This window comes from Eretmochelys imbricata, chromosome 2 (genome assembly GCF_965152235.1).
Source record: "Eretmochelys imbricata isolate rEreImb1 chromosome 2, rEreImb1.hap1, whole genome shotgun sequence".
Taxonomy (NCBI): Eukaryota; Metazoa; Chordata; order Testudines; family Cheloniidae; genus Eretmochelys; species Eretmochelys imbricata.
The window spans coordinates 109652239-109666060 of record NC_135573.1 but is presented as its reverse complement, the minus strand read 5'-3'; the positions used below and the strand labels follow the sequence as shown (position 1 = coordinate 109666060).

Genomic DNA, 13822 nt, shown 5'->3' with positions numbered 1-13822 from the left:
ATTCAGTTCAGCTCCCAGATCCTGTGAAACTGCAAGAGACAAGGTGATTGCTAGCTCACTGTTTCAGAATGAGCTTGCACAGCTCTTATAACATCACCTAAGCTCTAATGTCATGTCACTATCAATGCACTGAACATTTACAAGATACCAAGAAAATATATTTTCAGTATGTCAAAATTAGATTCTTGACTATAAGTTTCAGAAGTGCCAGTTTTATGTGCATCCATTGTCAAGGTTGTTCACTTGTTGCTGAGTGAAAAATCTGTTTATTGGGGTGCTTACATGTGTTGGGTCTTATTTTTAAAAGAAAACTAATTTATAATGTCCATATCTCAATAGTTGGGTTATTTTTACTTGTGTCATTGGTATTTTATCTTTTGTCTTTGATAGTGACCTTGGAGCTACGCTTGGAAGGCTTAGATTTTTATCAGTTATTGATTTCACTGTACACATGCACAAATCAATGAAAAATATTTCCATCAATGATAATCACATTTTACAGGTAGGCACAGTAACAAAAATGTTGCTTGCAAACTTTTGAGTCCCACTTTAAGGTGTACAAAATGTGTTGTAATGTTGGTGTTAGTGGATCTGGAGAAGAGCCACCATTTAAGTAGGGTGAAGAGGGCTGGGGGGGAACCATCCCCTCCTGTTGACCCCTGTGCTTTATCATGTGTTAATTTTAGGACTAGGGAAGCACCAGCGTGAGAACCTAGGAGGTGCAGCCTCCCCATAATTTGGAACAACAGTAAACATTTAAATTGATAAAAATTGAAAAAAAAATGCTTAAAAATAAACATCAATATTATCCAAAGTTATAAAAATATCAAATTCTGCCAAGCCTACTTAACAACAATGAAGTTTTCTGTGGTGAATATTTAAATCATAGGGAACAGAATAAATAATTTAATTATGACAAAGTAAATTCAGTAAAGACAAATGCAAAGTACGACACTTAGGGTATGTCTACACAATTAAATTAGGTTGATCTTATACAAGTCAATTTTTAGAAATCGATTTTATACAGTCAATTGTGTATGGCCACACTAAGTGCATTACGTTGACGGACTGCGTCCTCACCACCGTGGCTAGCATAGACTTTCGGAGCGTTGTACTGTGGGTAGCTATCCCACAGTTCCCGCAGTCTGCTGCCCATTGGAATTCTGGGTTGAGCTCCCAATGCCTGATGGGGCAACAACATTGTCACAGGTGGTTTTGGGTACATGTCATCAGTCGCCCCTCCCGCCGTGAAAGCAATGGCAGACAATCGTTTCGCACCTTTTTTCCGTGCAGATGCCATACTGCTGTCAGCAGATGGTGCAATAGGACTGCTAACCATCGTCGTCATCTACCACTTCCGCTGCAACCCTACTCTCCTGATGCCATGAATCCACCTCGCAGGCCCTCTCGTCATTCTGTATAAATATCTATTCTCGTGGCATCCATCATCATCCACCGCTTCCACTGCAACTCTGCTCTCCCGCAGACGCCACACCATGGCAAACATGGAGCCTCCTCAGCTCACTGCTGCTGTTGTGAGCATTGTAAACACCGTGCGTTATCCTGCAGTATGTGCAGAACCTGCAAAAGCAAGCAAGGAGGTGACAGTGCGATCACAATAGTGATGAGGACATGGACACAGACCTCTCTCAAAGCACAGGCCCTGGCAATTTGGACATCATGGTGGCAATGGGGCAGGCTCATGCCGTGGAACACCAATTCTGGGCCCAGGAAACAAGCACAGACTGGTGGGACCGCATAGTGTTGCAGGTCTGGGATGATTCCCAGTGGCTGTGAAACTTTCGCATGTGTAAGGGCACTTTCATGGAACTTTGTGACTTGCTTTCCCTTGCCCTGAAGTGCAAGAATACCAAGATGGGAGCAGCCCTCACAGTTGAGAAGTGAGTGGTAATAGCCCTGTGGAAGCTTGCAACGCCAGACAGCTACTGGTCAGTCGGTAATCAATTTGGAGTGGGTAAATCTACTGTGGGTGCTGCTGTGATCCAAGTAGCCAACGCAGTCACTGAGCTGCTGCTATCAAGGGTAGTGACTCTGGGAAGTGTGCAGGTCATAGTGGATGGCTTTGCTGCAATGGGGTTCCCTAACTGTGGTGGGTGATAGAACGCATATCCCTATCTTGGGACCGGACCACCTTGGCAGCCAGTACGTAAACCACATGGGGTACTTTTCAATGGTACTGCAAGCACTGGTGGATCACAAGGGAAGTTTCACCGACATCAGTGTGGGATGGCCGGGAAAGGTGCATGATGCTCGCATCTTCAGGAACTCTGGTCTGTTTGAACAGCTGCAGGAAGGAACTTACTTCCCAGACCAGAAAATTACCGTTGGGGATGTTGAAATGCCTATAGTTATCTTTGGGGCCGCAACCTACCCCTTAATGCCATGGCTCATGAAGCCATACACAGGCACCCTGGACAGTAGTAAGGAGCAGTTCAACTATAGGCTGAGCAAGTGCAGAATGGTGGTAGAATCTGCATTTGGATGTTTAAAAGCGCGCTGGCGCAGTTTACTGACTAGGTTAGACCTTAGCAAAACCAGTATTCCAATTGTTATTGTTGCTTGCTGTGTGCTCTACAATATCTGAGAGAGTAAGGGGGAGACATTTATGGCAGGGTGGGAGGTTGAGGCAAATTGCATGGCGGCCAATTACGTACAGCCAGACACCAGGGCAATTAGAAGAGCACAGCTGGGCACCCTGCGCATCAGAGAAGCTTTGAAAACCAGTTTCATGACTGGCCAGCCTACAGTGTGACAGTTCTGTTTGTTTCTCCTTGACGAAAACCTGCCCCCTTGGTTGACTCTACTTCCCTGTAAGCCAACCGACCTCCCCCACTTCGATCACCGCTTTCAGAGGCAATAAAGTAATTGTTTCAAAATCATGCATTTTTATTAATTCATCACACAAATAGGGGGAAAACTTACAAGGTACCCTGGGTGGGGTGGGTGAGGAGGGAAGCACCGGGTGGGGTGGTAGATGAGGGGAGACGGGAAGGACAAGGGCACACTACAGTTCAAAACGTATTGAATGCCAACCTTCTGTTGCTTGGGCAATCCTCTGGGATGGAGTGGCTGGGTGCCTGTACAACCCCTCCCCCCCCGGCATTCTTAGGCGTTTGGGTGAGGAGGATATGGAACTTGGGGAGGAGGGCAGGGCAGTTATACAGGGGCTGTAGTGGCGGTCTGTGCTCCTGCAGCTCCCCCAGATGCCTGAGCATGTCAGTTTGCTCCCCCATTAGACTCGGCATTGCATCCTGCCTCCTTTCATCGCGCTCCTGCCTCCTCTCATCGTGTTAATTTAATGCTTTCCTGGATTCTGCCATTGTTTGCCTCCACACATTCTGCTGAGCTCTTTCAGTGCGGGAGAACTGCATGAGCTCTGAGAACATTTCATCGCGAGTGCGTTTTTTTCGCCTTCTAATCTGCGCTAGCCTCTGGGACTGAGATGATAGGGAGAACGTAGAAACATTTTCAGCTGCGGGAGGAAAAAAAGGGAAAGTAGTATTTAAAAAGATACATTTTAGAGAACAAAGGAAAGACTGTTTCACACTGAATCAAGTGATTCACATTACATAGCACATGTGCTTTTGGTACAAGGTCACATTCGGCCTCTTATATTGAGTGCCTGCCGGTTCGGTGTGAGACATCACACATGCTCGGCTGGGCAACAGAATTCGGCTTGCAGGCAGCCATGGTAAGGCAAAGGGTTTCAGCTTCTTCAACCTTCAGAACATGTGGGAACGGTTTCAAACAGCAGCACCCTCCTTTCCCATACCAAGCAAAGCCCGTTGGGTTGGCCATTTAAACGGAGGGGCTGTGGTTTTAGGGTGAATGTGCAGCACAACCCAACCCCCACCCCACCCAATTCTCTGGGATGATTGCTTCACACCCCCCACACCCCCACAGCGTGGCTAGTATCAGGGGAGATCCCTGTCAGCCAAACGCGAACAGCTCAGCACGAACGGGCCTCCCCGCACCGCATAGCTAAGAGCGGGGATGATTTCTTTTCAGCCAAAGGCAAACAGCCCTGCAGGAACGGGCACCTCTGAATGTCCCCTTAAACAAATTTCCCATATTTCAACCAGGTGACCATGAATGATATCACTCTCCTGAGGCGAACACAGAGTACCTCCAGGAGAGCTTCATGGAGATGTCCCTGGAGGATTTCCGCTCCATCCCTAGACATGTTAACAGACTTTTCCAGTAGCTGTACGGGCCGCGAATGCATCCCAAGTCTTCAGGGCAAATTAATCATTAAACACACTTGCTTTTAAACCCTGTATTATATTTACAAAGGTACACTCACCAGAGGTGCCTTCTCCAGCTTCATGGTCCGGGAGCCCACCTTGGGAGGGTTGGGAGGGTATTGGTTTCAGGGTGATGAACAGTTCCTGGCTGCTGGGGAGAAGGGATTCTCCGCTTGCCTGCTGTCCTCAACCTCCAAGATCCAAGGGCTATAAGTTGAAGCTAGACCATTCAAACTGGAAATAAGGCATAATTTTTTTTTTTTTTTTTAACAGTGAGGATCGTTAACCACTGGAACAATCTCTATATGTTATGGTGGATTCTCCATCACTACCAATTTGTAAATCAAGATTGGAACTAAAAAAAAGATATGCTCTTGTTCAAAATGAATTTTGGCATGTTCTAGGGCAGGGATGGCCAACCTGTGGCTCTGGAGCCACATGCAGCTCTTCAGAAGTTAATATGTGGCTCCTTGCATAGGCACCGACTCTGGGGCTGGAGCTACAGGTGCCAACTTTCCAATGTGCCAGGGAGTGCTCACTGCTCAACCCCTGGCTCTGCTCCCACTCTACCCCTTCCCACACCCTTCCCTGAGCCTGCCATGCCCTCGCTCCTACCCCTCCCCCCCCCCGAACCTCCTGCATGCCATAAAACAGCTGATTGGGAGGTGCAGGTAGGGATGGGGAGGCACTGATCAGCGGGGCTGCCAGTGGGTGGGAGGCGCTAGGAGCTGGGCCTGGGGTGGGGGAGCTGATGTGGGGCTGCTGACGTATTACTGTGGCTCTTTGGCAATGTACATTGGTAAATTCTGTCTCCTCCTCAGGCTCAGGTTGGCCACCCCTGTTCTAGGGCCTGTGTTATACAGGTGGTCAGACTAAATAATTAGAATGGTCCATTCTGGCCTTGGGTTCTATGAAACATACACGCTTAGCATAAGCACAGGAGTTTCAGTCAGTACAGAGACAACATAAGAACAGCCATACTGGGTCAGACCGAAGGTCCATCCAGCCCAGTATCCTACTTGCTGACAGTGGCCAATGCCAGGTGCCCCAGAGGGAGTGAACCTAATAGGTAATGATCAAGTGATCTCTCTCCTGCCATCCATCTCCACCCTCTGACAAACAGAGGCTAGGGACACCATTCCTTACCCATCTTGGCTAATAGCCATTAATGGACTTAACCTCCATGAATTTATCCAGCTCTCTTTTAAACCCTGTTATAGTCCTAGCCTTCACAACCTGCTCAGGTATGGAGTTCCACAGGTTGATTGTGCGCTGTGTGAAGAAGAACTTCCTTTTATTTGTTTTAAACCTGCTGTCCACTCATTTCATTTGGTGGCCCCTAGTTCTTATATTATGGAAACAAGTAAGTAACTTTTCCTTATTCACTTCTCCACACCACTCATGATTTTATATATCTCTCTCATATCCCCCCTTAGACTCCTCTTTTTCAAGCTGAAAAATCCTAGTCTCTTTAATCTCTCCTCATATGGGACCTGTTCCAAACCCCTAATCATTTTAGTTGCCCTTCTCTGAACCTTTTCTAATTACAGTGTATCTTTTTTGAGATGAGACCACATCTGTACACAGTATTCAAGATGTGGGCGTACCATGGATTTATATAAGGGCAATAAGATATTCTCCGACTTATTCTCTATCCCTTTTTAAATGATTCCTAACATCCCATTTGCTTTTTTGACTGCCACTGCACACTGCGTGGATGTCTTCAGAGAACTATCCACGATGACTCCAAGATCTCTTTCCTGATTAGTTGTAGCTAAATTAGCCCCCATCATATTGTATGTATAGTTGGGGTTATTTTTTCCAATGTGCATTACTATACATTTATGCACATTAAATGTCATTTGCCATTTTGTTGCCCAATCACTTAGTTTTGTGAGATCTTTTTGAAGTTCTTCACAGTCTGCTTTGGTCTTAACTATCTTGAGCAGATTAGTATCGTCGGCTAACTTTGCCACCTCACTGTTTACCCCTTTCTCCAGATCATTTATGAATAAGTTGAATAGGATTGGTCCTAAGACTGACCCTTGGGGAACACCATTAGTTACCCCTCTCCATTCTGAAAATGTACCATTTATTCCTACCCTGTGTTCCCTGTCTTTTAACCAGTTCTCAATCCATGAAAGGATCTTCCCTCTTACCCCATGACAACTTAATTTACATAAGAGCCTTTGGTGAGGGACCTTGTCAAAGGCTTTCTAGAAATCTAAGTATACTATGTTCTAGAAATCTAAGTATACCCCTTGTCCACGTTTGTTGACCCCTTCAAAAAACTCTAATAGATTATTAAGACATGATCTCCCCCTTTACAGAAACCATGTTGACTTTTGCCCAACAATTTACGTTTTTCTGTGTGTCTGACAATTTTATTCTTGACTATTGTTTCAACTAATTTGCCCGGCACTGACGTTAGACTTACTGGTCTGTAATTGCCGGGATCACCTATAGAGCCCTTTTTAAATGTTGACATGACCACTATTGTACAAACAGCTCTTGAATGAATGTATAGCATTCAGATAGGGTTGACTGGTTTGTTATTTTTGTGCAATATCTTTACAGGCTGCATATTAACACTAGCAAACGTATCCCCAAAATATCTGAAGTAAAAGCACATTTTGTATTCATGAAAGCCTAGAATAAATACAAGTGTGTGTGTTATAAACACCATCGTAAACCAAAATAACATTGTATTTTTACCATAAAATAATGTCCACGTTAGTCTTCAAATGATCCAGAATAGTTGTTTGGGGCAAATACTATAAATTTTTTAGAATTTTTTTTATGTAGTTTTGTTAATTTATATCCTTTAGATTTAAAATACTGTTTTGATATAAACATTTGGATATGTTCTAGGATCGCTTATTATCCTTGATAAAATACTTTTTCACAAAGGAATTCTTCAGTTACAATCCTCATGATAATTTTTTCCACTGATACAGCTTGATCAGTTCTGGGTGGACATCAATACTGTGAACTGTTGCTCTATGTATGTTCTTTTCCAAAAAGCAAATCATACATTTGGGCACAGCCAGATGCATTATATTCTGTCATTACTGAAACCCTATATTACACGAACCAGTCAAAGGTATCAGTGATTTATACTGTCCACTCTTCCACTCCTAAAAGGTATAGTCTCTTTTTAGCATGTATATCTCTCAAGAGGTGCATACAGTATATCCCACTGGAGCACCAAAGCTGTGAACTAGCAAACTCATTAAACCTAATTTTTGATAATGAATCCTTAAATACAGTATTGAAGTCAAATACAAGCAAAACAATCTTTTTTAAAATCTGAAACAAACAGTCTGTATTCTAAAACACAAAAGATCTGTACCCATTAAATACAGTAAGTTGGCAGAAATAGAATATAAATTACAGTTCTTTACAGTAAATAGTAAAACACTAGAGTCAGCTTAATATACACAAAATCAAAGGAACAGCAGCAGCTTTTCAGTAAGGTCCCAGGTATCTCACTCGTTCACTTGGCTAAGAAATAAAGAAAAACAGGTACAGCAGGCCATTCATTTCACTCATTTTTACCACTTGTTACTTTACAAATATCCAAGACATTGTACAGGCATCTACAATATCTACATGTGGAACAGCTTTCTCAAGAATGCACAAGCACTGTACATAAGTCCCTCCATCATTTCCATTATTAAAATAGACTTTACAGATTACAATTATTTTAGAATGTTCCATTTTAGCTTGATCATAACCAGCAAAAATAACAGTGCAAGGTTTGCAGTCGTGATCCATTACTGCTGCTTTGTTTCCCCATTTGCCTAAAATCCATTTTTAAAGGAAATGTTGTCCTCACTTCCTTGCAGTAATACTGTTTCTGCAATCAAACTGCCTGGCTTGGGTTAGCATATGAAATTCCAAACATACAGGCTTGACATTGATAGTATTTTCAACACAATGCCAAATCACCACAGTGGCAGGCCTCTAGGAAGACAAAAAATATATATGAAGCAGTCAGATATTTCAGTGTACTTAAACACAGGACATAAGGCAGCATGGTGCCCAGTGATAAAAGAAACATGGCACCAAGCTAATAGTTAAAACAAACGTTTACAATAAAAACAAGATATAAACAGCAAATGTGTCAGTCTAATACAAGTTCTTTGGTAATTAAGAACAGCATAGTGTAGCTTTTTCAAATGTGGTTTTACATCCCTTTCCCCAAAATAATTTTTTTTTTTTTTTGTTTAAAATACATCTCCCAAGTTGCTGTGTAACAAATAGTCCAGTACCTCATAAGTATCTACAAAACAGCTTTAACTGTATTTTAGTGTGCAGCCATATCTGCCTATTGGCAGACTAACTATAGATACACATTAATATATATATATATAATATATATATATTATTTATAAAAAAAATAGAGAATTAAGTCCATGACTCTACAGAGTGCACATTCAGTATGGACAGATGAAAACTGTACAACGACTTTTAAAATCCTTAAAGGTTTCTACACTTTGATGTGTGTAGCAAGTGCAAAATTACTACGGCTTATTTAATCCAAGACTTCCTGTTCTCTTGTTTCCTCGAAAAAGCAGAAGCCGCTGCATCTCCTGATTGACAGAGGGGTGCTTCTCCTGCTTTAGAAGAGGATGATGACCCCGGAAGTACAGAACTTTTTCGCTTCTCTAAACTTGAGGATGCCTGAGATTGTGAAGTGCTACTGCATCTTTTTGTTGAAACTGGTGATTTACTGAGGCGCCCGGGACGAACAAACAAACCATGTCGTGGCTTGCAGTGGAAGTACTCTCTACCTTTTACAGTTCCATCATGTTTCCCTTAAATGAAAATAAATACATGGCATTAATTTTCAATACTTAGCCATCATGTGCAGTTACAGAACATATATGTGGTGATTATCCTGAAAATACTCTGAGTACTCAAGCTTAAAGCTCTTAGTGGTGAAAGCAAAAGTACGTAACACGAGTGGGGAAGCATTCTGAGCAATGACCACTCCCCACAGTAACTCTTAGCTACCATTTATTCCCTTTAAAAAAGCAAATGTTGTTTCAACATCAGAATTGAATATTTAAAAAATAAAAATTCAGTTCGTTGTCCAAAATCTGGCTTCTTAAATTTTCTAAAAAACCACTAACTCCAATAGTCTGTACGTAATTTCTATAAAAAGCTTTTACACACAAATGGCTTTGGTTCCCTTTCTGCTCCAATATTCTCATCAAAATGAAAGTTGTACTGATAAAATCAAGGTAAAAAAGAGTTTTAAAATAGCACTTTAAACACTTCTCTTTACTATTGTTCTAATGAAAAGTGATCTCTGGCAAAGATAACAGGCAGCAGCTGAAACAAACATTTGAACTCTTCAGCTGCTGGTTCCTATAGTCAATGGAGGTGAATGCTGAATTGGCACCACGAGGTTGTTTCAAATGCTGACAGTTTTAAAAGGTTTCAGTTACCTTAACTTCCCCCAACTACAAAACATGGGAACAAAGGGGAACCAATGGCAGCTTGTATGACCTGAAGTATGAAAAAACACTTTGCATAAACCAAGTAGAACAGTTCTTTGTTTAAAATAACTGAAAACAAAAACATTTAAAAATTAGCTCTTCAAAAAAACCTGTAAACTTAAACAGTAATATACTACACTAAGAAAGGTGAGTATATAAAATAGTCCCGCTTCCTGGCTGGTTTAGTATTTCCCAACACTATAGTTACTCCTGGGGGAATTCTGCATCACTTCGGAATTCATGTCCCCCACAGAAAATACATTCTGCCACAGAGGCACTGCAGTTATGCCTTTTGCCCAACAGAGGCTGCTGTGGCACCAGAACAGAGGGCAGCTGGCTTACCTGGTGTAGCAGCCAGCAGCTGATAGGGAAGAGGAGAGTCTGCATTTCCTCACAGTGCCCTTCCTCACAGTGCCCTGCTGTGTGTGTGTGTGGGGGGGGGGGCACATAGACTGGGGTTCAGAAGGGCTAGTGAGGGGGACAGACTGGGGCAGGGACTGAATGGGAGTGAGGGTACAGGGACATATGGGGACAGGGCAGATGTGCCTGACTGAATGGGAGAGGCTAGGGGTCAGCCAGGGACTGCACAGGAGAGACTCCCCAACACCCTAATAATCCCTCCCCACAAAAAACCTGTTCCATACTTCTGCCACCCACACCCAACAACCCTCCAGGTTCACTCTCAGGCTCCTGCCCACCAATTACTTCCCTTTCCCTCCGCTGCTTTTGACTCCCTCAAGCTTTTGCACTGCTTCTGAGGGATGTGGGAAATAAGTTTCTGTATTGTAGTTTAAATGAATTATTACTGAAAGTTCTGTATTAATATGCCTAGTGAGGAATCTATTTGTCAAAAAACATTTGTTGAATCTTTTTGTTGTCTGTATTGTTACAGACATACTTGCTGACAGGTATTGTGAAATAAATAATTGAAACTGGTGTGATTTTACTGTGTTATTCTGAGAAATAAAATATGCAGAATTTTAAAATTACTGTGTGCAGATTTTTCAATTTTTTAGTGCAGAATTCCCACAGGAGTACATAGTGTGCGAATATACAGTGTAACCTTACATTATGTCACAGGACTGTATTTATAACCCACAGTACCTTATTTGTGGTTACTTACCCAACTGAACGCTTAGTTCAACTCCAACCCAGATTCCAGCTGAAAAATCCACTGGTCCAATGTATCTCACTGTGCCTGTCTTATTACTTCCTAAACATACTTGTTCTCCCACTGCCACCCAGCTAGGCAAAGTGTGGGCTTGGTCTGCAGAAGCACCATCTTCAGAGTCAGAAACATCTAAATGGTTCTTTGTAATGAAATCATTAAGGGAAGAATCAGGATATGTCTGACAGTATGAAGTCTCTTTTACTAATACAGAAAACAGAGGGTTTTCAATGGCGTTTGACAGCTGGTAACCCACAGCCACAGATTCCAGCTGGCCTAAGCGAACGCCCTCTTTGTAAGTGTTTTGTGATAAATCCGAGGCACTGTCCACCCCAGCAGTTGGTATTTCTTTCCTTTTATTAGAGGAACCAGCGGAACATAACTTTGGATCTACTGACTGGTCAAAGTCCTTTCCATCTTCAACACCCATGAACTCTGTAAATGAATGATCTTCGACAACATCTGAAGTGTGCTCAATTGTTGCTTCCCGGGATGAAAACTCAATTTTGTCTCGCATGTTTTTGCTAGTTGAAGAATCTAAACCTGAACAAGAGCCAGCTCTATGTAACATCTCAGAGTTTTTGTTAGTGATATTTAGGGATGATGGAACCTCTTTTGCTAAGGCACCGTTTTCTTTTAGTGGTGACACATGTATCTTATCTCTAGCTAAGCTCCTTTCTGGAAATTCCCTGTTCAAAGATCTCATATCATATGCAAGACATGGTCCTGAATGATCACTGGAGTCCAAATCCTTCATCTGATTGGCTAGCTGGTCTGTGCTATCACTACAGGGAACAAGCATGTCAGACAGTGTAGCATTAGAGGCACTGTGTGAAAAGTAGCCACTAGTAATACTGCTAGTGGTGGGGCTGCGGGATACCTCTTTCTCAAGGACACGAGAATTCATGAAGTCTGTTTTAGTGGAAAACCATTCTCTGTTCTCCAGGCTAGCATTGTAAACACTGAAGTCAGCAAACTCCTCAGGTACGTAAGGCCGAAAATTATGAAAACCCTGTGAGCTTATTAGCTTCTTATTAATGGCCTCCAACTCACTGTCCTCTTCATCAGAGTCCTGCAAAAATTAGACACAGTTACAGAGGGTTAGCTCTTTATGAAATATTTTCTAGATTAAAGTTTCAAAAAAATTCTCTTCATTGATTTAAGTACTATCCCACAGCTTATATTGTGCAATATTCCAAATTAATTTGTCTCCTAAATATCAAAAGAGTGAAGAGAAATAATTTTACATCCTTTAAACAAAGAATGAGTCACCTCTGAATTGCAATTAGTAACTAACAGAGAAAAAGAAGCCACTGAAAGTGCTGCCCTATCAATATTTTCTAAGCTGCTCATTGTAATGAAATTCATGAAGTGTCCAAAATATTTTTACCCCTGAATTTATATGTAAATAGACCAAACACGTGTCACTTAATGAGTCATGTTCTGAGTCACTTATTGAGTACAAAATAGGTTTTTGTCAAATCCTGTTCCTGGAAACCATACAATACGTTGCAATTCTTTTCATGACACAGACCAACTATTCATTCATTTTAGAGAGTAATCTTTTTATGATAACTTCATCACATAAGATATATTTTTAAAGTTTTTATAAGACTTTTCTGCATGGCAAGTTAGTGTGCAGCAACCCAGGGCACGAATCCACGGTACACCAGCTTATCTTGTACTAAGTTGCCACACGAACACAGTATGAGTCCTATAGTGCAGCTTAGCATACTTTCTGAGACTCTTTTAGAGCCCCCTTTCCTGTACCTCCCACCATATAAAAATGCTTACATTCTCAAAATATAAAAGTAAACTCTTAGTGGGGAGAAATTTCAGAAAATCTCAAAGTACTTTGGTTTTGGAATTATGGAAATATCTTAAATATTTTACTATTTCTGCTTTTGAAATTCTTTTAAACTCAGTCATAAAACTTCATTACACAAAAATAAAAAAGCAAATCAACATACATTTTGTCACTGTTTTAGCTGTTGTACTATATTTTTCTTAAGTGCCAATGTATAACTTTTTGTGCAAGTGGTATTTTGATAGAGAAAAGCATGGGTCAGTTACCAAGAAACACAGGACTTCAGTTTAAATTTTAGAAATACAGCTTAAAAAAAATAACACATTTGTTTCAGCACATAACACTAACATATCTACTGTAAGAGTGGTAGTCTTGCAGTGCAGAACACAAGCAACACCCCTCCCAGTGTATAGCACTCATTTCTCTTAACTGTAGAATACTGACATTTTAAAGGTACAAGAGAGTGCTCACTATGCAATGATATCTAACAATGTTCCTACAGTACTACTTCTACTACACTAGGTCCATTTTAATATATTTAAAAAGGCCCCTCCACCCGCATCATTTGTCATCCTTACACAACTGACCTTCTCAATTATGACATAGTTAAGGTACACAAAAAGACGCCTGAAACGATTCCCTGATCCAGCCAAACACTTAAGCACATGCTCCTAAGATGTTCTAATTCATGGCAGGGCTACAAGAATGACCTGTGATTGGCTCCCTGATTTCCCACCCCTTGCCTCCAGCAGATTCAATAGAGGAGAGAATCTGGGCCAAAATGTTTGCTTTTTTAATTATTTTATGTTTATTCATTGGATTTTTTCACTATAGTCATCACCATAGTATCCAAATGTCTCAAACATTAATGACTTCATCCTCAATGCCGGCGTGAGGCAGGGACGTATTATTAAATCCATTTTAAAAATGGGGAAAATGAGGCACAGAGACTAGCATGATTTGCCCAAGGTAATACAGGATGTCTGTGGTAGAGCTAGGAAGAGAATCTAGAAACCTTGACCAAAATAGACTATCCCACCTTTCCTTCAGTTTTCACTTGAATGTGTTTTAAGAT

General features: G+C 41.5%; 1 protein-coding gene across 6 annotated transcripts in view; it reads right to left on the bottom strand.

Moving 5' to 3' along the window:
- Positions 1-6828: 6828 nt before the first annotated feature.
- The window catches only part of KIF13A (kinesin family member 13A), a 196911-nt gene continuing 189917 nt past the window's right edge, over positions 6829-13822 (bottom strand). For 5 of the 6 annotated variants that reach the window (XM_077810585.1, XM_077810588.1, XM_077810587.1 and 2 more), the window contains 2 exons: positions 10896-12012; positions 6829-9085 (listed from right to left, as the gene is read on the bottom strand). In XM_077810585.1, the coding sequence (XP_077666711.1) occupies positions 8799-9085; positions 10896-12012 (1404 nt within the window). In that variant the 3' untranslated portion in view covers positions 6829-8798. The remainder of the gene's footprint in view (positions 9086-10895; positions 12013-13822) is intronic. The other variant, XM_077810591.1, reaches the window with a different exon arrangement.